We start from the raw sequence: 27,307 nt of genomic DNA, 5'->3' as shown, positions 1-27,307 counted from the left end.
AAAATACAGGGGGGGGGGCAATATGGAGATTTTCCACCACTCATGGCCACAGTGCTATTTCTCTGGCATTCACAATATATGTTGCACAGGCCAAATCACCCGCCCTGTACGGACAGAGATTTGGGGTCATTCGACCAGTAAGAAAATGGGTCTGGTTGAAAGACGTTTCTTGAAAGGGCTGCTTGGGTTGCCAAAAACATGTCTGAGTATTCCTGCTTACCTGGAACTGGGCCTTCGGGAAATCCAAAGAGATGCCAACCTCAGACCAGTACTGATGCAGACTATGGCCAACCCCAGAACCTAAAACATATCATGAAGCCTTAATACACATGTTGGAAGCAGAAGGTGGTAGATCTTTACTGTGGTTCATACACATCAAAAAAATCACTGCTGGATATGAATCTGGGAAACTTGTGGGACAATCAATCCCTGGGGCATTACCCGTGATGATTTGGAAAAAGCCAAAATAACCTCACAGGAGTTTTGCCGATGTGGAATTGGTGAATGTATGCAGTGGGCTGGCTATGGGTGTTGCATACTTGGCCAGCAAACCAGCCCTGGTATTTGAAAAATCCCTAGATCTGGTTAACTCTGCCCTTGCTCGCACCTTATAAGAAATTTCGATTTTCTCAATTGTACATGGCATATCGTACTAATAAGTGGGAATCCGCTGCAACTAACTATGCTTGGTGTGTGAGGCCTTGGTAAGGAAACCATTAGTCATTTTCTATTCTTTTGCCAAGGATATCAAGTGGCCAGATGCAAGTTTCTAAAGACAAGGGGCTTCATTACGAGTCCGGTGGTAGCCGTGCCGGAAATACCGGGAGGCTGCCGCTGGACCAGTAATACCATTACGCCTCTGCGATTGCTGGAATCACTGGGGCATTGCAACCCCAGTGACCCGGTAATTCTGGAGGTGGAATTCTGTAAATCCCCATTCCGATGGAGTCGCATAGGACTCCATGGGGATGGAGATAATGGAAACTAGGGGTGTACCAAACTTCGGCTTCAAGTAAGTATTCTGCCGAATTCCAGCTGAAAAAAAAAACTATTCCGCTCTGGCATTTTTTTAGATGGTAAAGGGTTTAGTTTAATAAAAATGGGGTTTTAAAGGTTAAAAATGGGGAGGTTGGGGGAACCCTCCCACCCCCATGAAAAAAAAAATGAAAAATTGCATTATATGCTTTTTTTTTTTAGATGGTTTGGCATTAGATGCTTTGGATGTCGATGGAATGACTATAAACCGTACAAATAGGGCTGTTAAAATAGATGCACGGTGAACTTACTCTTGTTATCTATGTGTGGGTGGTCGTTATTATAGAGTGTATAGCAGCTTCTCTAATGAAATTTCCCTTCAGATGTAAGACTACAGAGCGAATTGAATCTGAAAATGCTAGTATTGGGAAGCCTTGTTACGATGAGCTGTGCCCGCTGTGGTTGGTGCTGGTGGCGTTGCAGTGATTTGGTTATGAAAGAGGTGCTGGGCTTTCTGGTATGAGCTCCATGATCAACCCCCTAAAAAGAATAGCCTGTCATGATGTCAGATTTGTATGGCGTGAGCAGCGCATGATTTTTTAGCAGATGACAGAGTCCATGTTGAGGTCATAGGAGTAGAGGAAGCAATAGGGTTGCACATCTTTGTGGGGCCCAAGGAGATGATAGTGCAGAGGAGCATGAAGGATAAGATCTTCACCAATGTACTGTGTTCCACAGGAGGAATGCTTCTTCGATGTACTGTGGGTGTTAGTGGTAACAGAGTTCAGTCCCCTGGAGGTCGGTCGAGTAACCAACTCACCTACAGACAACAACGTGGGCGATCCTGGCCCAGTGTCAAAGGATCTGTGCCCGGACTTGGTGATTTCCTTGGAGACAGCCGCCTTGTCCCTTGATAAAGTGGCACACTGCCTGAATGCCATTTTGTCCTCATCTGCCAGCGTACCTTCAGTAGATCTTCTTTGCATCTAGCACAATGGCTTTTCCCTGCCGATGTAAAGGCCTTGGGTCCTAGATACTGACTGACCCTGTAAAGCTTGCCCAGTTCTTAGAACTTGAGTAGTCTCGGGTAGAGGGCTTGGAGTTACCGGAGTACACTCAGTAACAAGGCCACTGGCAATTCACGCCCCCTCAGACTGATGACAAGTACTAGGTTCCAAGGAACCCTCGACCTGCAGGCCGGTAACAACCTTAACAGCCTATGGGCCACATCCGGTGTGTGCTGGAGGATCTGATGGTCCCCACGCAACCGTGGAGCCTGTGAAAAAAGTCTCAGTGAAAGTGACTCAACAGTATGGAGGAAAGGGGTTGGGACACAAAATTAAGAAGCAGTTTTGCGAATTAAGAGACAAGTTTATAGAGTCATGAGTTAGCAGGGGATGGCCGTCACTAAGTGTGCGGACTGTGTAGGGAGAAGGATCAGCGGGAGTACATTTGTTAAAAGTTGAGCAGGAGGTCTTCAATCAAGGATTAGAGGGCTTCAGCTTTAAAAGAGCAGCTACAGAGGGTCAAAAGCGTTTTTGAAAAACAATCTTAAAATTATCAAAAATAAATTAATCACACCAGCAGCATCCAGAGTTCTGCCTCCAAACGTCTTTCTCAACCGAAACAATTGTGAGGGGCATAGAACCAGCAATGTTTTTTTAAACTCTATTCCTACTTCTACAGGGAGGTGGTGGAAATAATGTTGAGCAGGAATACGGTTTTTGCTTGGTTTGAGACCCAAAGCAAGTCTTGCTACCTTATTCTGTAAAAGTTGAATTTTGTGAAGGGTGTTTTTTGCAAGGCCTAGTAAACTATATTGATCTAGTCCACAAGGGATAGCAATGTGGCTCTTCTCCCTTACATTCAAGGACACAAGGCAGGAAAGGCATTATTTTCAGAAGGTGCAGGTGGCTAAGAGTTTTTGGTGAGTTCCTAAATGTACTTTGTCAAGGCGAGCATCCATCAAAAAGACCTGCATGGTTAAGTTTTCATTGAGAAAAAAAGGAGCAGGAGCACAAGTTATGAGGCAAAGTTAAAGGCAGCTGGAGTCTGATACAACAGCAGGAGGGTTAACCTCAGGGATAATCTGAGTTTTAGAGCATTCAGAAATATTGTCTATTATCCAGTCTTATATAAGCGAAAATCTGTGCCAGGTGTGGTTATGATTGAGGTGACTATCAAAAAAAGAAAGTTGATGGCTGGAAGGTTTTGAATTAATCATAACCACGGGCAAAGCTCTAGGCAACCCTCCAGACCATCGTTTTTTCAGCCTGCCAAGCCATTACACAAGGGGAAAAACCATATGCAAATCAGGCTTGGTACTACCCCAAAAGGGGTCCATACCCCAGTATGATTGAGGTGAGGCCTCAAGCAAATGCGCTCTGACTGTCATTAGCATTAGTATGAAAACTCAAGAGAAAGGGGTAAAAAGGTCAACTAATGACTTTTTATATAGTGACATGGTCAGTACTCTGACCTTCTCAAGAGGGCGTGGGAATCCTCTCTGACTCAGGTGGGAGTCCTACCAGGGAGGAATCCAGAGACATTCCTACCGCAGAGGGCGACGGGGGCAGTTGGGAGGGCCCTAATTCCTGTCTCCTCTGCATGTGCCAATTTGTATATGTGCAATACCCCATTACATCACCCCATGTCTGTGAATCCAAATGCCGGCCAGATTTTCTCTTTTTATCCAAGCGGAACAGATCTGAGAGAAGAGCACTCACAAGACAAACAACTAGGGGGAACCCCTTCCCATGAGGCCAGGGAGGTGAGGCTGCTACCGACCAGTTCCCACTGAGGGTGAAACTCAGGGTGTGGATCTGATGGGGAGGCATCCCCCCCTATCGGATGTGGGACACCTATCCAGGGAGAACGTGGTATGTCCATACTACACCAAAACCTCACTCATCCTCCTACCCTATACAGGGCACCCTAGTTCCCCCACACATTCATGTATTTGTGTAGGGTAGATAACACAGCCCTTATGAGAAACACAGAGGAGGAAGAGTAGGGACTACCCAACGGAAGTATGAGGAAGAATCCAACTAACCCAGTAGAAATTGATACTGGGATGAAGGAGTGCGGAGCCATGAGGAATGCCCTGCGGAATCAAAGTAAGCGTTCCAATCAATGTTGACTCTGTATGTACATATCATTTGAGGAGGAACTCGAAACAGTGCACAACCCACCAGAGAGAAGTCATCCCTTGAAGAGCTGGGATCGTGAGAGCAGGAACTCGAAGAAGGCGTCAGAGATGCTTACCGACCTGCTGGGAAGCTCACTCACCACTGCTGGGAAGCTCACTCACCACTCACAGAAGTCGGACGGCACAGAAAGCTTCCGGAGCCAACCTCCAGACGACGAAGACCGCTGGACATTGCAGTCAGAGGTAGACCCACTGCCAGCAAAGAGCAGAGTGCTGCAGAACCGCATGCTGCAGAGCCGCTGCAGTGTACGGAATGGCGAACAAAGCCTTCAGGAACCCGACCAGAGACACGACAAAGCTGCACGCCACCTGGAGAGCATAGGCAAGGCCCTAAGAGGTTCCAGGGTTGTCGGGACGCCTGGTGGGGATTTGGGAGGGTTCAAGAGATACGGACCACGGGTCTGGGAACCGCACCCAATTGAGAAGAGCATCACAAATCCTCTTCTTGGGCACAGTACCTTTTGCATCATTTACATCATTTGCATTGCAACATCTGACTGTAATCTATTGCTTCGAGGCCGCGAGCACGGTACTGTACCATCAAAGCCAAGTGCTGTTGTTGCCATCCACTGTTAGAGCCAAATGCTCTTGCTGTTGCCCACTGCTAGAACCAAATGTTCTTGCTGTTGCCCACTGCTAGAGCCAAATGCTCTTATTGTTGCCCACTGTAGAGCCAAATGCTCCTGCTGTTGCCCACTGTTCTCACCACTATTAACCTGAGCTGTTCTTCGAAATGTACCCATGGTACTCAACATGCCTAGGCTCCCATTTGACTGCAATCTAGTTAGCTGCACCCATCTTTTAGGTACCTCACTGCCAACGGCACTGGCAAGTAACAGTCCACTTTGTTAACACACTGCAGCCCCACATCATATCTTAGCCACAAGTGTTTCTGGCCACCCATATTGAAAACAAACCTAGATTTTAGCACACAACTTTTCCCAGATACAGCATGATAGAGTCTCTTCTCCTAGCTCAAATTGGAACTATACTCTAACTTTAGCCCATAGCATATGCTAACCACGAGTGTTTTGGCCTCTAGCAAAGAAACTGAATCTAGATGCTAGTACATAGCACTTCCCAGGCTGAAGATGAAAGTACACTCTGCCCTCCTTCTAAATAATACTTAGATGGCAGCACAATAGCACGCTTCCATCTTCACCTAAAGATGTCCCCTGCCTGCTCCACTACTCAGACCCTACTACTCACCCTTGCCATCCTCACCATCATGGCCATTGCCACTAAAACGACCCCCCAGCCCCCAGGACAGAAACCTGAGACTCGGGTCCAGACTGCCCTGCATCTATGAACCAAAAAGAAACCATCTTAACAGACGTACTACTACCCAGCCCAAGAACTCTCTGCCCATATCAACGCAGTGTACCAACTCTTACGCTCAAACCCCCACCATGATCTATACGATCCAGAATACCCTCTCACCCAAACCTACTCTAATAGCTAGAACCAACAGTACCCTAACACTAACAGGATCCCTCATCAACGCTAGATCAGTGTTAGCCCATGCTACTGAAATTGCAGACATCCTAAACAATGAGAACCTGGACCTATTGCCATAACTGAGACTTGTCTACATGAGGCTGCAGGACCAACTCTCATGTTAGCGGTACCTGACAATTACCAGATGCTCAGAGTAGACCGACCCAATGCTAGAGGTGGCGGCCTAGCCATCATGACCCTTCCTATTAGACTTGCCATCTCCACTTCCTACTCCTCTTGTGAAATACTCACAGCCAAACTGCCTCTCTCCAATAACCGCACACTAACTATCCACTTGATATACAGGCCCCCCGGGCCACTAGGCACCTTTGAAGGCGACCTAACCAGTCTCATTGCTAATAACAAAAGACCACTCCCAAACATTACTGATGGGAGACATCAATCTCGGCTATAATGATACAGATAAACATTCCGAATCAATAGCAGCCCTGCTAAATTATCATGGTCTAACCCAAAAAGTCCTCTCTCCCAATCACATTAAAGGAAGGACCCTTGACTGGGTATCCGACCTAAACTGCAACCTGGATATTACCAATATCGTCCCACAACCTTGGACAGATCATCACCTAATAACCTCAGCCAAACTAGATCTCCTTACCCCCCAAAGTGTAACAATATGGTACCCCCCTCTCCCTACCAGAAGTAAGAAGGATATTACTGCTGAAAAACGTATACCGCTCCTCCTACCAGACATCTCTGGTCTGGAAAGTAACATCAATCTAGACCTACTAGTGAATACCTTCAATAATGCTATGACCAAGGCAATGGACTCGATCGCCTCTGTCAAACAGCGCAAAGCCAGACAGGAAGCTGTCACGCTGCCCGCCTTGGGGTTCACTTACCTGAAGCGGCGCGCCCCATCCTGGAGGATGTACCCGCGCTTTCGCTTGGGGGCTCCAGGGTTGTCCTGGTCCTCGGGCGCTTCCGGGTTCCCTGGGCATGCTGGTCTGCGCATGCGCGGGCGGCCGTTTCGCGTTCTCCGTGCATGCGCACTGCACGGGGCACTCGGTTTGGACAGCCTTGCGGTCAACGCCTCTCTCCAGGCTAACCAACGCCTGGGAGACAGCACGGATTGCGTTCCAAGCCTCCCAGGTGTTGGTAGCCCTATTTAAGGAGCCCGGCCATTCATTCAAACCGCGTCTCAATGCGGTTTGAATTGGATCGTGTTTCCTCGCCAGTTCCTTGTGCCTTCCTTACCTGTTACCGGATTCCCGTTCTTCCTTGTTCCTGGTACCCTCCTGGTACAACCCTTGGTTGTTTTGTCCTGTCCTCCCTTCTCCTTGTCCTGTGGTTGGGGCTCCCTTTTCCTTTCCTTCTGAGTTGGGGTGGTTCCCCTTCTGTTCCTTTTAGTTGGCTCTAGCCCTCCTGTACCTTGTCTGCCTGCCCGCTCTGCCTCCCTCTGCCTTGGTACCTTCCTTGTGAGCCAACCACTACCTTCCTCTGCCGGATGCAGCCTTCTACAACTTCCACTGAGACCTGATCCTTGGGACTTCCATCTTCCGGATCCAGTCGTCCTTGGGACTCAGTACCGTCTTCTGGAAAGGCTCCCCCTGTCAGTGCTTGCACTGTCCTGACGCCACGCTAATCAGGGGAGAGCGCACCCGTGGCGTTGGGAGCTGGTTCACCTCCAACCCGGTTTCCACTCGGGCGGGAGCTGGGCTGGTTTCCCGCATCATCAACCACATCTCCGCAGGATTCCTGACAGCCTGGCATCATCTTCAAGGTCCTCAACCGGATGAACAGGTACGCAACGTCCTTGTGACGCAGTCTATAACAGATTGAGACGCCTGCCTTCGGATACTTCGCACTCTGAGATGGAAGAGGACCCAGGTCTTCGTAATGAAGTACAAGCTCTTCGTGCTGAGATGACTGCACTCCGTTAGGAGAATGTGACATTACGTCAAATGGTGACACAGAACATTGGGGCAATTCCACAGTCTGAAAACACCATGGCTCACACCGTACCCATCAAATTCGATGGAGATCCCAGACATGTGGGTGAATTCTGCAACCATTGTCGGATACATTTCCTCTACCGATCGACTCATTTCAATAATGATAAAGCCAAGATCGGCTACATATTGGGCAACTTGTCTGGGAACGCTCTCTTGCTTGGGCTACACCCCTGGTTGTTACTAATAGCCCCATTCTTAACAATTTCATGGCCTTTGAGAAAGCGTTCTTGGAAGTTTTCCAGTCTCCTAATCTGGCCTCCACAGCACAGAATCAATTGATGGATATTCAACAGGCCAATACCGATATAATAACTTATATCGGCCGTTTCCGTCAACTGGCGACTGATTCCCTATGGCCAGAGATAACACAGAAGACCTTGTTTCGCCGGGGATTAAGAGAGGAAATAAAGGATGAGTTGTTGCACATTCCTGAACCCGAAGATCTTCAGAAACTTATTGAACAAGTTTTGATGATAGACCAGAGATTGGCCGAGAGAAAGGGTGAGAGACGTTGGTTTGAGAAGGTGTACCCCAGGCCGTCAACCCTACCAACTGGAATGCCAGTACCTTCGGATTCCTCTACTGAGCCTATGCAATTGGGTGCAGTAAGAGGCCCCTTATCAGAAGAAGAAAAGAAGCGCAGGAGAACTCTGCGATTGTGTCTATACTGTGGAGCTGCAGGTCACTATCTGGGTACCTGTCCTTTGCACCCTATCAAGAAAGGGGGAAACTAGGAGACCTGTCGTCTACTGGAAAGGCTACGACAGGTCCTTCTTTGCTACAAGACCTTTCTTGTGCCAGTACTCGTTTCCACCTATGCAGCCAGCCGTCTTGATGATTTTGAAAATCAATCTGAAGTGGCATGATAAGACAGTTGATGTCCATGGTTTGTTGGATTGTGGGGCTTCCGGTAACTATATTGATGAGGAATTCGCCATCAAGAGTGGCATACCATTGCTTACCAGAAGAAATGCGATACCAGTGGAGGTCACTGATGGTACACCTTTATCTTCCGGACCCATTCGATTGCATAGAGTTGGCATGCTATTGCGAATCGAGGGTCATGAGGAGAGAATTGCTCTCGATATCATCAAGTCGCCTTCATATCAAGTGGTGTTGGGATTACCTTGGCTTCTGCGACACAATCCCTCGATCAATTGGGAGTCCCGTATTCTAGTGTTTACCTCTGCTCTTTGCCTTCAAGAATGTTGTGGTTCCGGCACGCCATTGAAGTCACCAACCTCAACCCCTCTTACTTCTGGCAAGAACCCATTTGGTTTGTGTTCCTTGTCCCAGATTCCACATGCATATGCTGACCTGAGGACCGTGTTTTCTGAGCCTGGAGACATACCCCTTCCACCTCACAGAACTTTTGATTGTTCCATTGACCTGATCCCGGGTGCGGTGATCCCTCATGGGAAGGTGTATTCCTCGACTCAGACCGAAAGATTGGTACTTCGGAACTACTTGGACGATTGTGTCAAGAAAGGATACATCGTACCTTCCAAATCACCCGCGGGATTCCCGCTGTTTTTTGTGAAGAAAAAAAGAGGGTACCCTACGGCCATGTATCGATTATCGCCAACTGAATGACATCACCCTTAAGGACAGGTACCCGTTACCTTTGATTCGGAACATCATGGAGTCGTTACGGTCAGCCAGGGTATTCACCAAACTAGACCTTCGTGGAGCCTACCATCTGGTCAGAATCAATGAGGGCGACGAGTGGAAGACGGCCTTTAAGACTCCATTTGGGCATTACGAATACAGGGTAATGCCCTTCGGGTTGTGTAATGCCCCGGCTGTCTTCCAGCGGTTTATGGATCACATATTCAGCGACTTGATTGGCATCTCGGTCTGGGTTTATCTGGATGATATCCTGGTCTTCTCAGACAATCTGGAGGAACATGTTTTCCATGTACGAGAGGTTCTTCTACGTATATCACAGAAACAGTTGTTCGCCAAAGCTGAAAAATGTTCATTTCATTGGAACAAGACAGAGTTTCTGGGGTATGTGATCAGCGAGGCTGGATTCCACATGGATTCTGATAAGGTACAAGCAATCCAAAATTGGAAACAACCTCACGACTTGAAGTCCCTTCAAAGATTCTTGGGATTCGCCAATTTTTATCGGCGCTTCATTCCTCAATTTTCTTGTGTCACGGCCCCGTTGACACGTTTGACCAGTGTCAAGATTCCGTTCCTTTGGGATTCAGAGGCGTCAGCAGCCTTTGGCCGTTTGAAGACGGCATTCAGTACAGCTCCTGTTTTACGTCATCCCAACGATGAGATGCCCTACATCGTTGGGGCTGATGCTTCCAACTTCGCTGTTGGCGCTGTTCTCTTACAGAAGCATCCTATATCTGACGAAGAACACCCGGTGGCCTATTTCTCACGAAAGCTCGCTCCGAGTGAACAGAACTACGCAGTCATAGGGAAGGAGCTCCTGGCCATCAAGACTGCGTTTGAGCAGTAGAGGCACCATTTGCTGGGTGGTCGTTTTCCTGTAGAGGTCCGTACCGATCATCGCAACTTGCAGTTTTTACGATCCTTGCAGTGTCGCACCCCTCGACAGGCCAGGTGGGCCTTTTTCTTTTCTCACTACGACTTCAACATTTCTTACATCCCCAGCTCTCAGAACCTGAAGAAGGTTCTCTGGAGAAGGAAGAGAAGGATATCAGTTTGAACACTCCATTGATTTCTCCTAAGCATTTTCTTTTGACGATTTCTCCTCATCTGCAGAGAATAGTACAAGAAACACTGGTTGACCCAGATCGAGCCGACATTCTGAAACGACCACAAATCACTGAACGCAATGGTCTTCTGTTCTTTTTGAAACGACTGTACATACCGACGTGTTCACTTCGGTTAGACATTCTTCAGGGGTTTCACGATTCGCAAGTCGGAGGTCATCGTGGCATCAAGGCTACTCAGGAGCTGGTTTCTAGACAATTCTGGTGGCCGGGTTGGGCCAAGGAGGTCAAGAGTTATGTGGAGGGTTGTCCAATCTGCGTTCAGACCAAGACGCCAAGGAGAAAACCTTTGGGACTACTTCAGCCTACCGAAACACCGCCCTACCCATGGCACACCATCGCCACTGACTTTATTGTCGAGCTTCCGCCTTCTGAGGGCTACACTTGCATTATGGTGGTAGTGGATTGTTTCACGAAGTATGCACACTTTATACCTTTTTTAAAAATACCTACCTCCTCTCAGATGGCTCTGGCATTTCTACACAACATCTACCGGCTGCATGGATTACCGGAGAAGATCATCTCAGATCGTGGCTCGCAGTTTCTCTCCTCATTTTGGCATCAATTGTGCAATCATCTTGGTATCCGCAGAGCTTTGAGTTCTGGTTATCACCCGCACACTAATGGACAGACGGAGAGAACTAACCAAACTCTTGAGCAGTACCTACGCTGTTATGACAATGCAACTCAATCCAACTGGGTGAAGAATCTCGATTTGGCTGAGGTGTCCTATAACAATGCAACACATACTGCTACTGGTGTCAGCCCTTTCTTTTGCTCTACCGGGCTACATCCCAAGTTGGTTCCTTTTAGTCCAGTACTGCCCAGCGCTGTTCCATCTGCGGATCAATTGGTCTTCGACATTCAGAAGCAACACGACCTGGCCCGGGGAACCCTGGTTGAGGCACGGGAGCGCATGAAAAAGCAGGCAGATAAGGGTCGGTCCACGGAGCCGGATTTCCGGGTGGGCGATTTGGTTTGGTTGTCCTCCAAGAACCTGCCGGTACGAAATCTGCCCACCAAATTGGCACCCCGATTCTATGGGCCTTTCAGGATTTCTAAACATTTGTCCTCAGTTGCTTTTCGACTGGTGTTAACCCAATCTTGGCGAGTGCATCCTGTGTTTCATGTCTCCCTTTTGAAACCCTTTGTGAAGGATGTCTTTGGGCGTTCCAGTCCTCGGCCATCCTCCATTCAAGTACGGGGGGTCCCTGAATTTGAAGTGCAGGAAATATGTGACTCACAGATTCGTCGGGGCGTGCTCCAATTCCTTGTCGATTGGAAGGGTTACCCTGCTTGTGATCGCACTTGGGAGCCGCGCTGTCATGTGCATGCACCCCGTCTTGTCCGTGACTTTTTCCTTCGTTGTCCCTGGAAGCCTGGGGCCCCGGGTCTTTCTGGGAGGGGACATAGCGTCACGCCGCCCGCCTGGGGGTTCACTTACCTGAAGCGGCATGCCCCATCCTGGAGGATGTACCTGCGCTTTCGCTTGGGGGCTCCAGGGTTGTCCTGGTCCTCGGGCGCTTCCGGGTTCCCTGGGCATGCTGGTCTACGCATGCGCGGGCGGCCGTTTCGTGTTCTCCGCGCATGCGCACTGCACGGGGCACTCGGTTTGGACAGCCTTGCGGTCCACGCCTCTCTCCAGGCTAACCAACGCCTGGGAGACAGCACGGATTGCTTTCCAAGCCTCCCAGGTGTTGGTAGCCCTATTTAAGGAGCCCGGCCATTCATTCAAACCGCGTCTCAACGCGGTTTTAATTGGATCGTGTTTCCTCGCCGGTTACTTGTGCCTTCCTTACCTGTTACCTGATTCCCGTTCTTCCTTGTTCCTGGTACCCTCCTGGTACAACCCCTGGTTGTTTTGTCCTGTCCTCCCTTCTCCTTGTCCTGTGGTTGGGGCTCCCTTTTCCTTTCCTTCTGAGTTGGGGTGGTTCCCCTTCTGTACCTTTTAGTTGGCTCTAGCCCTCCTGTACCTTGTCTGCCTGCCCGCTCTGCCTCCCTCTGCCTTGGTACCTTCCTTGTGAGCCAACCACTACCTTCCTCTGCCGGATCCAGACTTCTACAACTTCCACTGAGACCTGATCCTTGGGACTTCCATCTTCCGGATCCAGTCTTCCTTGGGACTTCCATCTTCCGGATCCAGTCTTCCTTGGGACTCAGTACCGTCTTCTGGAAAGGCTCCCCCTGTCAGTGCTTGCATTGTCCTGACGCCACGCTAATCAGGAGAGAGCGCACCCGTGGTGTTGGGAGCTGGTTCACCTCCAACCCGGTTTCCACTCGGGCGGCAGCTGGGCTGGTTTCCTGCGTCATCAACCACATCTCCGCAGGATTCCTGGCAGCCTGGCATCTTCAAGGTCCTCAACCGGACGAACAGGTACGCAACGTCCTCGTGACGCAGTCTATAACAGAAGCACACTTGAATGCCTGGTTCACCGCACAACTTATAGCTTTAAGGCTACAAAAAAGAAAGCTCCAATCCATCTGGTGCCATTCCCCTAAGGAAAACAATAAAAATAATTTAACTGAACTAGCCAAACTGTACAAAAAACAAATAACCAAAACAAAAAAGAATACATTCAACGATAGATTTGCAAAAGCTAATTCCAATACTAAAGAACTCTTCGCTATCCTCAGCGAACTGGAAACCCCTATCCGACCGGTAGACAATGCCCCCAAGGTCAAGGCATGGTGTAGTAACATACAAAATGCTCTAGCAAATAAAATGTATTCCCTTCAATGCAAAATTGCCAACAAAAAGTCCTCACTACCACCATCTGATCTACAACCCACCCAACTCCTGGAGGCCAGGACAACTACACCCTTTAGCTTCAAGACTATCTCCATAATTGATACTGAAAAAATAATACTCTCCCTCAAACCGTCAAACTGCAAGGGCGATACCTGCCCAGCGCAAATAATCAAAGACGCAGCCAGGGACCTAGCCCCCTTTATCTCTAAGCTTATAAACTCCTTTAAATCAAACACGGTACCTGTCAATCTCAAAGAATCATGGGTCCTCCCTTTACTCAAAAAAACAAACTCTGGACCCCACCATTCCTACCAACTACAGACCGATTACCACCGTACCATTCTTACTAAAAATCTTGGACAGAGCTACCTACATACAAATCCAGGTCTACCTGGAAGTGAACCACTTACTAGGCTCACGGCAATCCGGCTTCCGTCCCCTTCATGAAGAACTAAAGGACAAGGGGAAAACAGCCTTACTACTCCTACTGGACTTGTCGGCAGCCTTCGACTTGGGGGATCATGCAGTTCTTTGCAACCACTTTAGATCTGCCGCCAACTTCACCCGAGAGGCTGTAGCCTGGGTTCAATCCTTTCTAGCTAACCGCACTATGAAGGTCTTTTCCACCTCAGCCTCCGCCGACCCAATCAAAATAACCTGCGGCGTCCCACAGGGCTCCTGTGTCTCCCCCACCATGTACAATATCTTCACCAAGCCTTTGTTTGACAAGTTGGATAGACTGGGTATCACCTACAATAACTATGCAGATGACACCCAGATCCTCATAACCCTTTCGGGCAACTTTGTGGCTGACTCAGCCTTAGTAAACCAGATTTATACCATCATTCAGGCATGGATGGCATCACAGGGCCTCTGCCTGAATAACGATAAAACGGAGATACTAATACTAGGTTCTGAAGCTAACATCAAAAAATTAAGCACAAACTACACATCCTTCAACATTGATAACAACCCTATCAAGGTGATGCCTGTGGTTAAAATGTTAGGATTCTATTTGGACTCCTCTCTCAATCACAAAAAGCAAGTTAACTCCCTTGCCTCTTCTACAAAATGTCCCCCGTCCTGTGTCAAAACCCTACCTTACACTTCTAACTAAACTAAACAGACTTGTCCCTTCTTCTGCACGGACATAGTTCGCAAAGTAGGGGGAATGTCTGCCTTCTCCTGGCATTTCTTATGGTGGAGCCCTTTCAGTGGCTCAATGGGCAGTCCTGATATATAACCCTGCCGCGTACTGCATGGTTTTCCAGACCCTTTCACTTTGGTTTCTCTCGCTCAAGGTCCCAGACCCTTTCACAGACCCCAGGCATCCCTATTACCTTGTTGTCGGTCTCCTGGTCTGTGGCATTGATCTTGGGCTTCTCCGAGTCTTCTGGCAGCTTTTCTTCACCTCCTTCTGTGTTCGCGTTGCCTCCAATGGCTCTGCCGCACTTAGTCCAAGCCGGGCTGTGTGTCTCTATTTGGTGTTGCACAGTGATCTCGCTCGCGTGATCTTCCCTCTCCTGCTTGTCTCGGTCTGGCGTTCCTCGGCAGAGCAGGTAGGGACGCTGGGTCACTACCGTCCATCTCCCGCTCAGTAGCTTCACCCACAGCTTTGCCTTCTGAAGTGTCGGGTTCTCGATCTCGGCACCTCCGGGGGGGGGGACTGACAATTTTGTTAGTCCCTCGTCCACCTTTAAGTTGCTTGGGGCCAGATGACTAGAATGTACAATGCAGTTCTCTGAGCGGTTGTTCAGTGCTTCTCGCCTCTTCTTCATCACACTATATTGACAGAGGTATTCAGTATAGTCAACCCTATTCTTCCTCGTCCCAGTATTATTAATACTACTGGTGTAGCATAGGTACATGGTAGAGCCTATGGGGTAAGAATGTAAGGAAGGTGAGGTGAGAAAGGTGGGTGAAGGGTAGTAATACTGCATTGACCCATGATGTCCACCCTATATCCCAGAGGAGAAATCCCTTCCCAGGACATCCACCCGCCGACTACCATACCTAGGGGGACTATCGGGTAGCGGTTTCACTTCCTTGACCTCATGGAAAGGGTCTCCACCTCAGGAAGAAAAGACGACATCACAGGATTCATCACAGTATTCAAAATGACAATTTTATATGTAAATTGGAATGGTTTCATCAAAACACCAAATGAGGCACACACCATTCCTTAAGAGTACCTCAGATTCCACCATGCCAGTAAAGGGGAATCAACAGTTTTGCAAGATTAAATAATGGTCTTGGGTTCAATTAAAATCTCTAAGGGAGGCCCGCTCCTACAATATTGTACAAACACAATGGTGCTTTCTCACAAGCCTAAGAACATATTCTGATGCAAAGTCGCCATTCTGGTATATTGTAGCATTGAGGAGTTTGCACTGTTAGAATTCTAGAACTCAGTTTACTTTTCAAGCGCACAATAGCATCTACAGTTCTTACCTATGTAATAATATGTAAAGCACATGGTCATGAGATTCTTGGCCGGTCCGAAGTCGTCCATTTGGTGGCACCTAAAAAAGAAAAATTAAAGTGGAGCAACAGTTATAACTGAAGAAAGAGCTCAATTATTTTGTTGATTAATCTTTATAGAATTCAGTGCCGTGGGTTGAATAGGACCAAAAGCGAGTACAATAGTATGAAATAAACAAATATAAAATAAATAACTTAAGAGATCCAGAAGACAATTCAGCAAAGTCAATAGTGTTAGATTGGCTCTTGCAGCTCATGTTTCCAAAGAAGTCTCATTATTTAGTCAGACTTCACTCCAGGGGGAAGAGCCTTCCATTATATGCCACCCCTGATGCATTATGCAGTCAGAGTTTATTTAGCTGTACCTTCCTGGGGTCTTTGTAGCAGTAAACTTTGCACCTCGCTCATAAGGGTTGCTAAGGCACTGTGCGTCCCCCCTCCATCCACTCCCCATTTTCTGGAACTTCCGGGCCTCAAAAGAGTCTAGCAAAATATTGTTTTTTAACTGCACTGCGAATGTAGTTTTAGCATTTGCAAAGAACCTAAAAACATTTAGATTCTTTACACATGCAAAGTATAGCAGTGTTCCTAATGTCTTTCATAGGGCTGTACATGGGCCAGTGTCTGAGGCTGTCACTTAGCAGAAAGGGAAATCCGTGAGGTGGAGGGTAATACATTCCTCTTCACCCTTTCGCCCCTCGTCATGCCTATCTCAGGGCGAGGTCAAAATGCTGCCCCAAACATAATTAGGAGCAGTGAGTGGTATAAGGAAACGTGAAGGGAGGCTCCGGAGTCCGGATCTGCATGCAGTACATCCAGTGCCTAGATGAGTACGTTGAAGATGCCTCCATCTCTGGGTGAAGTTAAGTGTGCCAAAATGCAAATTTGTGTGTGCGTAGTTAGGACTGCTTATGTGAGAAATTATATGTGCAATATCAGTGTCTGTATACACGTGTGAGCATGTGTGTATGAATGTTCAAGTGAGATGTGTGATACAGTGATTTTGTGTGAACAGTCAGCAGGGCTAGGGAGGCATTGTGAATAGAGAAACCGATGTGGGGCATATGTGGGGAAGAGGGTTGATTGGACAGGTTTTCTTACTGTGTCATGGCACAGAAATATTACAGTAATTATTGGCAAAGGCAACAAGAGTATTCTTACATAGGAAAACTGGAAAAAATTGTTAAGGTGTAAAATAAGCAATATCACACTGCAATTTGGGATGCAATTCTGGAGGTTTGTGAATTACTTTGACCTTTGTGCAACACATCTGGTGATTTAAATGACCCTGTTCAAAGAAAATACAGCTCACCTTCAAAGCCACCCCCCCCCCCGCTGCTTCCTTTGTTAACATCAATTCTAAGGGGGCTAAAGGAGATTGCAGGAGTAATTATCTTGTCCAGTATTAAAAGTGCCTAGGATCTATGTTGGGAGTGTTAGCCAGGAAAAGATGTTGCTTTTTCAAATAATTCCAAACGTGGAGTAATAGGGATATTAAACTAACTACATTCTGTTTTGCAAGGACAATTATGTGGTCCCTCCAAGGCAGCCCCTGCATTTACATTTAAGAAAATGTGTTGTTCCATAATGCAAAAGTCCAGTGTTTCTACAATAAAAATACTGCATTGTCTCCCTATTTTTTCAATAAAGTTAAGGTTAGGTTAGTGCACCTAAATCTCACAGTGTGAACTATATGTAATTGTGGAGGGGAAGAAGCATCACGAGCGCAAGAGAATATGTTTGAAAATCTACACAATCACACAGCCAAATGCCTTGGATAGAAAATCTAGGTCAATTAAATGCTGGTCACAATTATCTGTAACCCATAAACTGATCGCAAACTCTTTAACAATCTACCTCATCAATCTATTGCTTTACATCAGCAACCCTGAAAGTGATTGATGTTGGCATACTGAAATGTTCCACCTAGTTTGTCCAGTTCTTTGCTGCTACATCGCCATCCACTCTTCTTAGCCTCTAGCATTGTCTGTCTTTACTTTTACAAAATGAACCAAGGTAACAAGATGGTTATGCAAAGTAGCCAACAATAGTTCCATCCAGTCTGTACATCTACAGACCTACCTCAAAACCATACACTATACTTAATCGAACCAAGATCTGGAAACTAAGATCATATTGTATATTAGCAACTGGGGGAGAGGTGTTGGCCAATAAGGAGCTCGGAAAAGCAGGTGGAATCGGCAAGGAACTGTATACTAGGCCAGCACCCTGCGCCACTCATCCGGCCATCATCATCATGCTGGGCCACGGGCCAGATCTCAACTGTAGTCACCTGTCCCAACTGCTACATAAGAGTGACGCAGCCTCCCCCCACTCACTTGCACACTTCTAGGCCTGCCTCTGCGTACTTGGAAAAAGTTATTTCCAGTTGCCGACATATTTGTTCATAGTTTGCTTTTAAGTTATGTAGGGGCATGTGAATCGTACAACGTCTGCATCTTTTAAAAGAATCAGCATACCATTTCCGGGGGCAGGCAGGGCTGGGACAGTGCTTGAGTCTACGTGGCTACGGCTGCATGGTCGTTATCAATCTTGCTCTGCCCCTGAACCCCCCCCCCCTCTAACGGGGAACAGCACATGGCTGCAGACGAGGGGGGAGAAGGTTACAAACAGCCTGCAGTGAAAAGGAGCGGGGGAACTGGGTGAGTGTGGCCCAGGAAGCCCTCTCCCCAGTGCAGACCCTCTCAACACCCGGCACACCAGGCCAACTCGGCGGGGGGTCCAGCCATACGGATCTATGTGATCCGACCGCGGCTGATTTTGCCACGGCCGGAAAGTTTGCATGAGAAAGGTGCGAACCACCAAAGGTTTGCACCTTTCTCGTGCGAACACACATACATACCCCCACCCACCCACACACACACACAACACACCCCCAACATAAACAAACCCCACTTATCTTCTTCACGCTGGGTCCCTGCGGCGCCAGTTCCCTTTCACTTCTGTGATCGGGAACCAGCGCCACAGGGTCCTTTTTTTTCTTCTTTAAACGGAAGGCTGTAGGGGTTCCCCCCGCTCACTATACTATAAAGTATAGTGAGCAGGGTGTTGCGAGGGACACCCAAGTAGCCCCCGTTTCTTTTTTTTTACAATGCTACCACCAAAGGATCAAACTTTTGGTGTTCAAACCTTTGGTGGTAACATTTTTAGAACTTTCGGTGCTTGCGAACCTTTATAGGCGGTAAAAAAGTACAATTCCAGCCATACAGGGGGTGAAGAGTGGAACTAGCCTACAAGCGGAAAGAGCCGGAAAGAGGAGAATTCACATCCCACCACTGGAGCAGGAGCCTGCAACGGTACAAGGACTAGGAGCGATGGGCAGAAGGTGAAGGCTCAGGGAACCACCAATTAGCAGCCACGTGGTAACGACACCCCCCCCCAAACGCGATGCATCAACCTCCCACACAGACAATGAGGAAAAAGCAGAGCCACGTAGGGCTAGAGAAGAAAGGGAAAGGCCTGGGGGGATCGGACAGTGGCACGCTGTGGGAGGGAGGGAGGGCAACCTTTCCATAAGCGCCCCCTCACAAATCAGACAGCGGAGTGGACCAATGCTGGGCTGCAGGGGGTTCCAGCAATGCCACACTAACGGCTAAGAACTGGAACAGAGTATGGTGAGAGCCTAGTAAAGTGAGTAAGAACTGAGCCACAATTGCAGTCTAATCCAGGAAGAGAAGACACAGGATAGGTCACCACAGGAGCTAAGGCAAAGGTCGTCCCGCCCAAGTCTAAAGGGCCAGCGGGCCCACAAGTGGGTTAACTGGAACATTGCTGATGTTAGCACCAGGAAGGACAGGAACCGGCAGGGGGAACCAAAGAAACAAATTCAGACACGACAACCATGAACAAGGGAGATCTACAAGAATGCCTCTAGGGAATGGAGGACAGAATGAGGAGCTCATTCCCGTACCAAATGGTGCAAATGAAAGAAGATCTCAAAAGCTCTTTACAGGAGGTCTGGAAGGAAATCACCAACCCCAGAACCAAAGTGGACATTACTGAAAGGGGCCTATCAGAGATATCGGAAGATATGAAGCAAAATGGTGACCTGTTGGAACAAGTGGCCCAACCAAGAACTATAGGTAAAAGACTTAGAAAACCGTTCCTGCAGATCAAATGTTCGGGTGAAAGGGCTGAGCGAAGAGATTACTTAAGGAGACCTGAGCGAGACCATGAAACAATGTTTTGGTAGCCTTCTGACAGGGATCCGACCGGAGGATGTTAAGATCGACCAGGTGCAGAGGGTGGGACCGAAAAGGAGGGAACCAGGAACAAGGCCATGTGATGTCCTAGTTGCACTAGCCTCATACACTATATAGGAGGACATACTCAGAGCAGCTAGAACCCACCCTGAGATCAACAGAGCCCAGATTTTGCTATTTCAAGACCTGGCGTTAAGCACTCTGCAAAAAGAGGGCAATACACCCGCTGACAAAAACACTAATATCTAAAAATATAACCTACAAATGGACATTCCCGTTTGGACTCCTGTTCATTTGGGAAGGAAAACAACAAAGAGTTACATCGTATGAGGAAGAAGCCTTCCAGACACAACGGCCCAGAGAAAACCATATGGGTAAAGCCAACAAACTCTGGGAATGGTCTGGTAGGAAGGGAAAGAGGGGAGTCAGGGAAAAACCTTTCAAAGGTCCCCAACTCAAGTGACAAAATGGGAAAAATAAAGAGACCACTAACCAGGCACAACCATCCAAGGGCCTCAGAACGAACAACAAAAAGATAGTGAGTAGGAGGAAGCCAGTTAAGTAACGATTGACCCAGAAGAAGCGAGAAATGGGACTTACCCTTGGAATCGGGACCAGGGGATAATAACAGACTGAGAATATACTGAACTCCTTTGAGGAATTGTATGGTTCTCTATCTAATTCCGACAACCCTGCCAAGCAGTTAGTCCAACAATATTTCAGACAGGCCCCAATGAGCAAACTGGTAGAGGCAGATAGAGAGCGCCTGGAGTAAGATATCACCAGGGAAGAGGTGGAGGCGATGATCAAGAGTCTGCCGAAAGAACAAAACCCCTGGGTCAGATGGGTACCCAGCTTGCTTTTATAAGGTTTTGCACCCAACTGAGCTCAAAACTAGTAAACCTTTTAAGCTTTCCGCCACAGAGGTACAGTGACACCCTCAATGGCAGAGGCCAAAGTAGCTGTACTCACAAAGCCTAATAAGGACCCGAAGCTATATGGATCTTACCGCCCAATAGCTCTATTAAACTTAGGTACCACGATAAACATGGGGATACTAGTATCCAGACTAGCGCCTCTCATGCCGGAGCGCATGGGCACGGACCAATCACAGTTCATTCGGGGTAGACACACGTGCAACAATACCAGAAGGGTCTCCAATCTAATAGAAAAAGCGGAACGTTGTAGAGTCCCTGCAGCACTAATAGCGCTTGATGCTGAAAAGGCATGCAATCGAGTTGAATGGCCATATCTATTTGAAGCATTGGAACAAATGGGAGTGGGTCTGACATTTGTACAAATGGTTAAGGCTGTAGGCCCAACATGAGAATTAATTCAAGCCTATCGGGAATGGTACATATTTCTAGGGGGACAAGACAGGGATGCCCTTTATCTCCACTCATATATGCAATATATGTAGAACCACTGTTAATAGCCATAAGGCGGAATATGGGTATCCAAGGGATAAGGTTCGGGGGAGAGCATGAAATGATAGTGTTCGCAGATGACATGCTAGTGACCAGACACCACAATTGCAGCACTACTACAGGAACTCTCAAAAATGGGGGAAATAGCAGCACTAAAAATCAACATGGCCAAATCAGAATTGCTGAGTCTGGGGCTAACGGGAAACCCCTTGAAACTCCTACAGGAAAGGTCCCAATTCAAAATTGCCGCAGAAACAATAACTTACATTGGGGTGACACGAACAAGCTCTATTTCAACTATATATGGGGCCAATTACCTGTAAATCCTCTAGAAAAATCAAGGTAGACTTAAACAGATGGAATCCACTGCGGATATTCTGGTTAGGGATGATAGCATCAATGAAAATAGTGGTGCTCCCCAGACTCATCCCACGTACTTGGACAGAACAGTATTTAGGGCTCAGAACGAATGGCAGAGACTCTGCTACCTAGAACGAACCCCAGAAGAATTTCCCCCCAACAATGTAAATGAGGTGTATATGGGAAATAAACATGCTAGGTCACGTCAAGCTATGTCGATATTGCTGGTTCGTTTTGTAATTTATGTTTTCTTAGAGGTTTTACTGTACCTATGTTATGTAATTGTAAAGTCTTTTGATTTGAGCATGATTAATGTTTTGAATGAATGTTCTTTGTTTAGTAGTGTATCTATTGTCACCACACAAGTGTAAGGTTTTTCTACCAAGTATAACCTATACTTGCTATGTGGTTCTTAATTATTTTATACTATGTTTAATGATGATTAAATATTGTTGAATTGTCGGGAAGTGGAATGGGACTCATTGAGGGCCAGATGCATGTTGCTGTAGAGGCCGCAGGCAACTAAGGGGCATGGAAGGAGGCGGTGCGCCGAGCACCAGTGACAGAGGAGCCCAATGAGACCCCACCCCGGGGTTCCAGAGTGAGGAGGATGACGCATTACCGGGACATGTGTAAATATGTTTTGCCATATCGAATAAGGTTAGACGAATGGCACCGCCCAGAGAGCTATTAAGTAAAAATGTTTGTTCTATGCCAGGTCGGGGAGAGGTGCAGGGAGGGGGTTGGAAATGTTACGGTATGTAGAGTGCAGGCCTCCAGTTGGGGTGCTTTTTGAGATATACGGTGATGTGCCGGCCTCAATTTGTTGTATAACATGTTAAAAACCAATGAAGTTTAAGTTTGAAAAAAAATATATATAGTTGAATTAAATCCAAGTTATTTTATTATCCACATTGAGTGACTATTGAATTTTTAGTTACTGTTCCATTTTTGCTTTGTATACGCATTCCTCTGCAATTTGGATGAACTATAACAACCGGTCTATGTGTACTGTTTGTTGATAGTTACTTCCAGGGTTGACTGGTGTGCTATTTTTCCCCTGGAGTTCCTCTGTGTATTTAGTCTCTTGACCATGCCACATAGTGACTTTTTGTGGTGTTTATTCCTTTTCACCACCTTGCGTTCATATTGTCCATTAGTACTTAGAACTTTCTTTTCAATTAGTTCATAATTGCTCATTACTGGCTTTCACTGTGTTCATACTTTCACATGGTCCATCAATGCTTATCACGTGTTATCACTTTGTTCACAAATTCACATTACTTTCTTTTCACTCATGCAGTATTTTCATCCACTTTGCATATCTTTTCTCTAGTTCGGTATTCAATAATACTTGTTGCATTTCAAAAAACCTTTGCAGCTTGTTCGATATTCAATATCCTTCCATTCAGTCTTCAAACCCATTCATTATAAGTTTCAGTTCGATCTGCATTTCCAGCTGCTCAATTCCAGCGCCTGGAGCGCCCCAGTATGAGTGTTCCCTTTCTTTCACTCACCGGTGTCCCGCCGCTCCTCCAGGCATCTTCGTTCCAGCTTTCTCTTGCTCTCCTTGTGCTTGTCGGGAGCTCCAGCGAGCACCGCTCACCTCCTTCGATCCTTGCTGCAACTGTCTGCGGCGCACATGAGTCTTCTGTGTATTACAGCTCCGTCTGTGGACACTACGCACAGGGAACTGCAGGGGCCTCGACCCTCTTGTGGCCCGCTCAGGACCCAGTGTCCATCACCCCTCTGCAACATTCGGCATCCTTTTCACCAGCCCCTCTTCAGCCTGCTCCATGTCGTGTTGCCCCGTCCTTCTCCCCAGGCATGTTTCTCCTTCGCTCCTGCCTGTTTCTCCTATTATGCACTTGTAGCCTCCTAATTGGTTGCAGGTGCGAGTCCTTTGCCTGACCATAGTTAATTCTATTAGTGGGACATGCCTGGTCATTCTAATGATACTCCATAATCCTCTTCCTTGTCTTAGTACGAAAGTGGGGTGAATGACTGAAGCGTGCATAACTCCCAGTTGCCTCTTCTTCATCCCAGTCTTAAAGCAGTATAAATGTGGGCCAGTGTCAGGCCGATTCATGTAATTCCTCTCAAAAGTGTCGCACGCGGCTGGCGCACAGCGTGCCCGTGCGAATGTCTGCGCCAGCCGCGTGCGAGAAAATCAATTCCCGCGCACAGCGTATTCATGGATTCTCGCCTCCAAAAGCAGACATGGCGCAGAGTGGCGCAGCGACCTTGCAGCAGCGCCAGTTACGCCCCCAAGAACGCCTTCGCGCAAGGAAAAGCCATCAAGATCGCAAAACCATCGCAAAGGGCTGCGCCAACACTGTACCAGTTTACCGGACTGGCAAAAGCGGGGAACGCGTATTACGGGTGTCGGGAACACGCGTGCGCGAGAAGATTCACACGCGATCGGGCCAGGGGGAGCGTGTGCGTGTATTTCAGGGGTGCGCGAGAAGTTCTACACGCGAATGGCCTGGGTGCGTGTATTTCAGGGGTGCGCGAGAAGTTCTACACGCGAATGGCCTGGTTGCGTGTATTTCAGGGGTGCGCGGGAAGTTCCACACGCGATTGCCCTGGGCGCGTGTATTTCAGCGGTGCGCGGGAAGTTCCACGCGCGATTGGCCTGGGCGCGTGTATTTCAGGGGTGCGCGGAAAGTTCCACGCGCGATTGGCCTGGGCGCGTGTATTTCAGGGGCTTGCGGGTGGTTTCACATGCGATCGGGCCTGGGGGAGCGTGTGCGTGTATTTCAGGGGTGCGTGGAAAGTTTCACACGCGATTGGGCTGCGTGCGTGTATTTCAGGGGTGCGCGAGAAGTTCCACATGCGATTGGCCTGGGCGCGTGTATTTCAGGGGCTCGCGCGTGGTTTCACACGTGATCGGGCCTGGGGGAGCGTGTGCGTGTATTTCAGGGGTGCGTGGGAAGTTTCACACGCGATTGGGCTGCGTGCGTGTATTTCAGGGGTGCGTGGGAAGTTTCACACGCGATTGGGCTGCGTGCGTGTATTTCAGGGGTGCGCGGGAAGTTTCACACGCGATTGCCCTGGGCGCCAGTATTACAGGGGTGCGTGGGAAGTTTCACACGCGATTTCATCAGGGTACGTGTATTACAGGGGTGCGCGGGGAGCACCACACGTGAATTGCACGTGTGGATCCTCCCAGGTGTTCCCTCTACACCCTCCACGGCCCCTGCAGGTGGCTCACACCACAGGGGCCTACCCTGCACATGTCCTGCAGGCACCCCATCCACCATGGCCATGCCCCCCAGCCAACCCACATGTCAACTTGCACTACTGCCCACCAACGCATGTCCCCCTGCACTCCCAGCCACCAGGGGCACCCTCCACCAGGCCCCCACCCATGTCTCCCACCCCCCAGCACTGCGGGGCACCTGCCAGCAGGCCCCCACCCATGTCCAACTCATGTTCCCCACCCCCCCCCCACCCCCCAGCAGTGCAGGGGCACCCTCCACCAGGCCCTCGCCCATGTCCCATCCATGCCTCCCTGCACCTGGGTCCCAACAATCCCCAATCATGTCCGTAATGGCCATCCTCCCCTGCCAAAAGGCCCAACCAACTATCACATCCACCCACATATCAAAGGCAATTACATGTTACACACCCAATGTAAATAATGCAAATGAACACATGTCTGTCACACACAATGGCTGCAAGAGAATGTTAAAACACCCTAAATGACATGCATGAAAGCAATGAGATGATACGACACATTGAAGGATGAAAATAAAAATGTATTGAAAATCAACTTGAATGAAATGAAATGAGAAAAACCACAAAGCAAAACAACCAAAAGAAGATGAATGTCCATGAAAAAAAATCAAAAACACACAGCACAATCAAAATGAATGGTGTCCAAAGTCACAGTCAGAAAAGCAATCCAAGTGTAAATGATAAACAAAAACCATTGCTCCATGGCGATGAAAAAAAAACAAAAAATAAAAGAATCCATTGAAGAACTATTTACAAGATAATCCCGGGTCCATGAGCCCAACCAAATGAAACCTAACTATGACAACTAACTAAAAACTGAACTATATACAAAAATGTGGCGCATTGTCCAATCGCAACCAAATAAAAAAAAAATTAAAAGAAACCTAACACTAACTATTTAACTATATACAAAGGCGGCGGGCAAGCCCAGCGGCTCACTCCGTGGTGTTCCGGGCCAGGGCATCATCGAACTCCTGTTCGATGTCCCGGAGGCGGTCCTGTTCCATGGCCCCGAGGGTCCGCAGGGACGACGCCGTCTCCTCCTCCAACCCCCTGACGATTGCCTCGAGGCACTCGGCCTGCCTGAGGGCCCTCCGCATGGAGTTCTCCGCCCTGACCATTGTGAGCCGCGCCTCTTCCGCCCGCCGCCGCTCCGCACCTATATGCTGGCCCAACCGCTGCCACACGGAAGACACTTCCCGTCCTGGGTCCTCCTGCCCTCCGGCCGATGCCTGCCCCTCCGATGTTGATGGCCCCGAGCCATGATGCCTCCCACGTTGACTCCGCTGCTGCCTGCGACGCCACTCCCTCTGCCAGCACGACGGCATCCAGGCTGATGGAATCCACCGACGCCGTTGTGCACGTGCCCTGCCTGATGATGCCGGCACATCCTCCATCTGCTGGGGTACAGTTCCTGTGGTGTCCACCCCTGCTGGACCTCTGACTCCCGACTGTGGCAGGGATGGGATCCCCACCGAGCTGGCTGCATTGGTCAGGGCAGGTCCACAGGGGGCCCTGGTGGCATCTGGGCCGGAAGACGGCAAGGAGAATGACTGGCGTATAGTCTCCACAGAGGAGGAGAGGGCCGCCAGATTGGCTGACACATGCAGGAAACCCCCGAACATGGACGATCCCAATTGGGCCACGTCGGCACGGTGCTCTTCGTGATGACGTGCGTGCTCCTCCTGGGAAGCACGCACGGCATCACGAATCACAGCCGTGCGCATCGCGACCCCAATCAGGACCTTCTCCATACGGCCAGGGGTCCCCTCGTCCGCAGGTGGAGGGGAGTCAGATAACATGGACATCCCCTCTACCTGCGGACGGGCCTGGGACGGGGCATCCCTGCTGGTGCATGGTGGTGCACCCACAGGGTCAGGGACAGCGACATGCACAGGCCCCTCCACGGTGACCTGTGCTGCCTCCTGCCCCTGGACTGCACCACTTGCACCAGCAGGGATGCCCCCACCAGGCCCCATGTGCGCCTCAGTGGCGGCCTCCTCCTCCTCTGTGGAAACCACCAACCTGGATGGCTCCTCACCGTCTTCCGCCGTAGCAGGCCCCTGTGGGGGCTCACCCACCCCTTCCGCTGCAGCTGTGGGGGCATCCCCGCCGCCTTGCTCCACAGCGCCGTCTCCGCCCTCTTCTTCACTAGCCGCTGCGTAGAGGGAGACATAGAACACAAGCATCAGGGTACTGTACAATGGTCCCCTAGACAGGAAGCAATAGCAGATGAGTGCCACTGTCAAAGTACACTTCCATCATGTCCCTCCGCAACACATGTGTCAGTCCAGGCAATACACACACGGTGACAGTCATGGTGCATGCCATGGACATTTCCATACATGTCCAATGGACTCTCGAAACATACAATGTAATGGTACTCACATGCATCATGGGTCATGCCTATCACATGCA

General features: G+C 48.8%; 1 protein-coding gene across 2 annotated transcripts in view; it reads right to left on the bottom strand.

The window, feature by feature from the left end:
* Window positions 1-27,307, bottom strand: part of KIAA0513 (KIAA0513 ortholog) — a 1,246,509-nt gene that overhangs the window by 388,476 nt on the left and 830,726 nt on the right. For both annotated transcript variants that reach the window (XM_069636198.1, XM_069636197.1), the window contains one exon: window positions 15,610-15,680. In XM_069636198.1, coding sequence (XP_069492299.1) covers window positions 15,610-15,680 — 71 coding nt within the window. The remainder of the gene's footprint in view (window positions 1-15,609; window positions 15,681-27,307) is intronic.

Source organism: Ambystoma mexicanum, chromosome 1q (assembly GCF_040938575.1).
Source record: "Ambystoma mexicanum isolate Mex_15411 chromosome 1q, UKY_AmexF1_1, whole genome shotgun sequence".
NCBI classification, from domain to species: domain Eukaryota; kingdom Metazoa; phylum Chordata; class Amphibia; order Caudata; family Ambystomatidae; genus Ambystoma; species Ambystoma mexicanum.
Note: the sequence above shows the minus strand (reverse complement) of the source record. Positions and strands in the feature narration are given on the sequence as shown.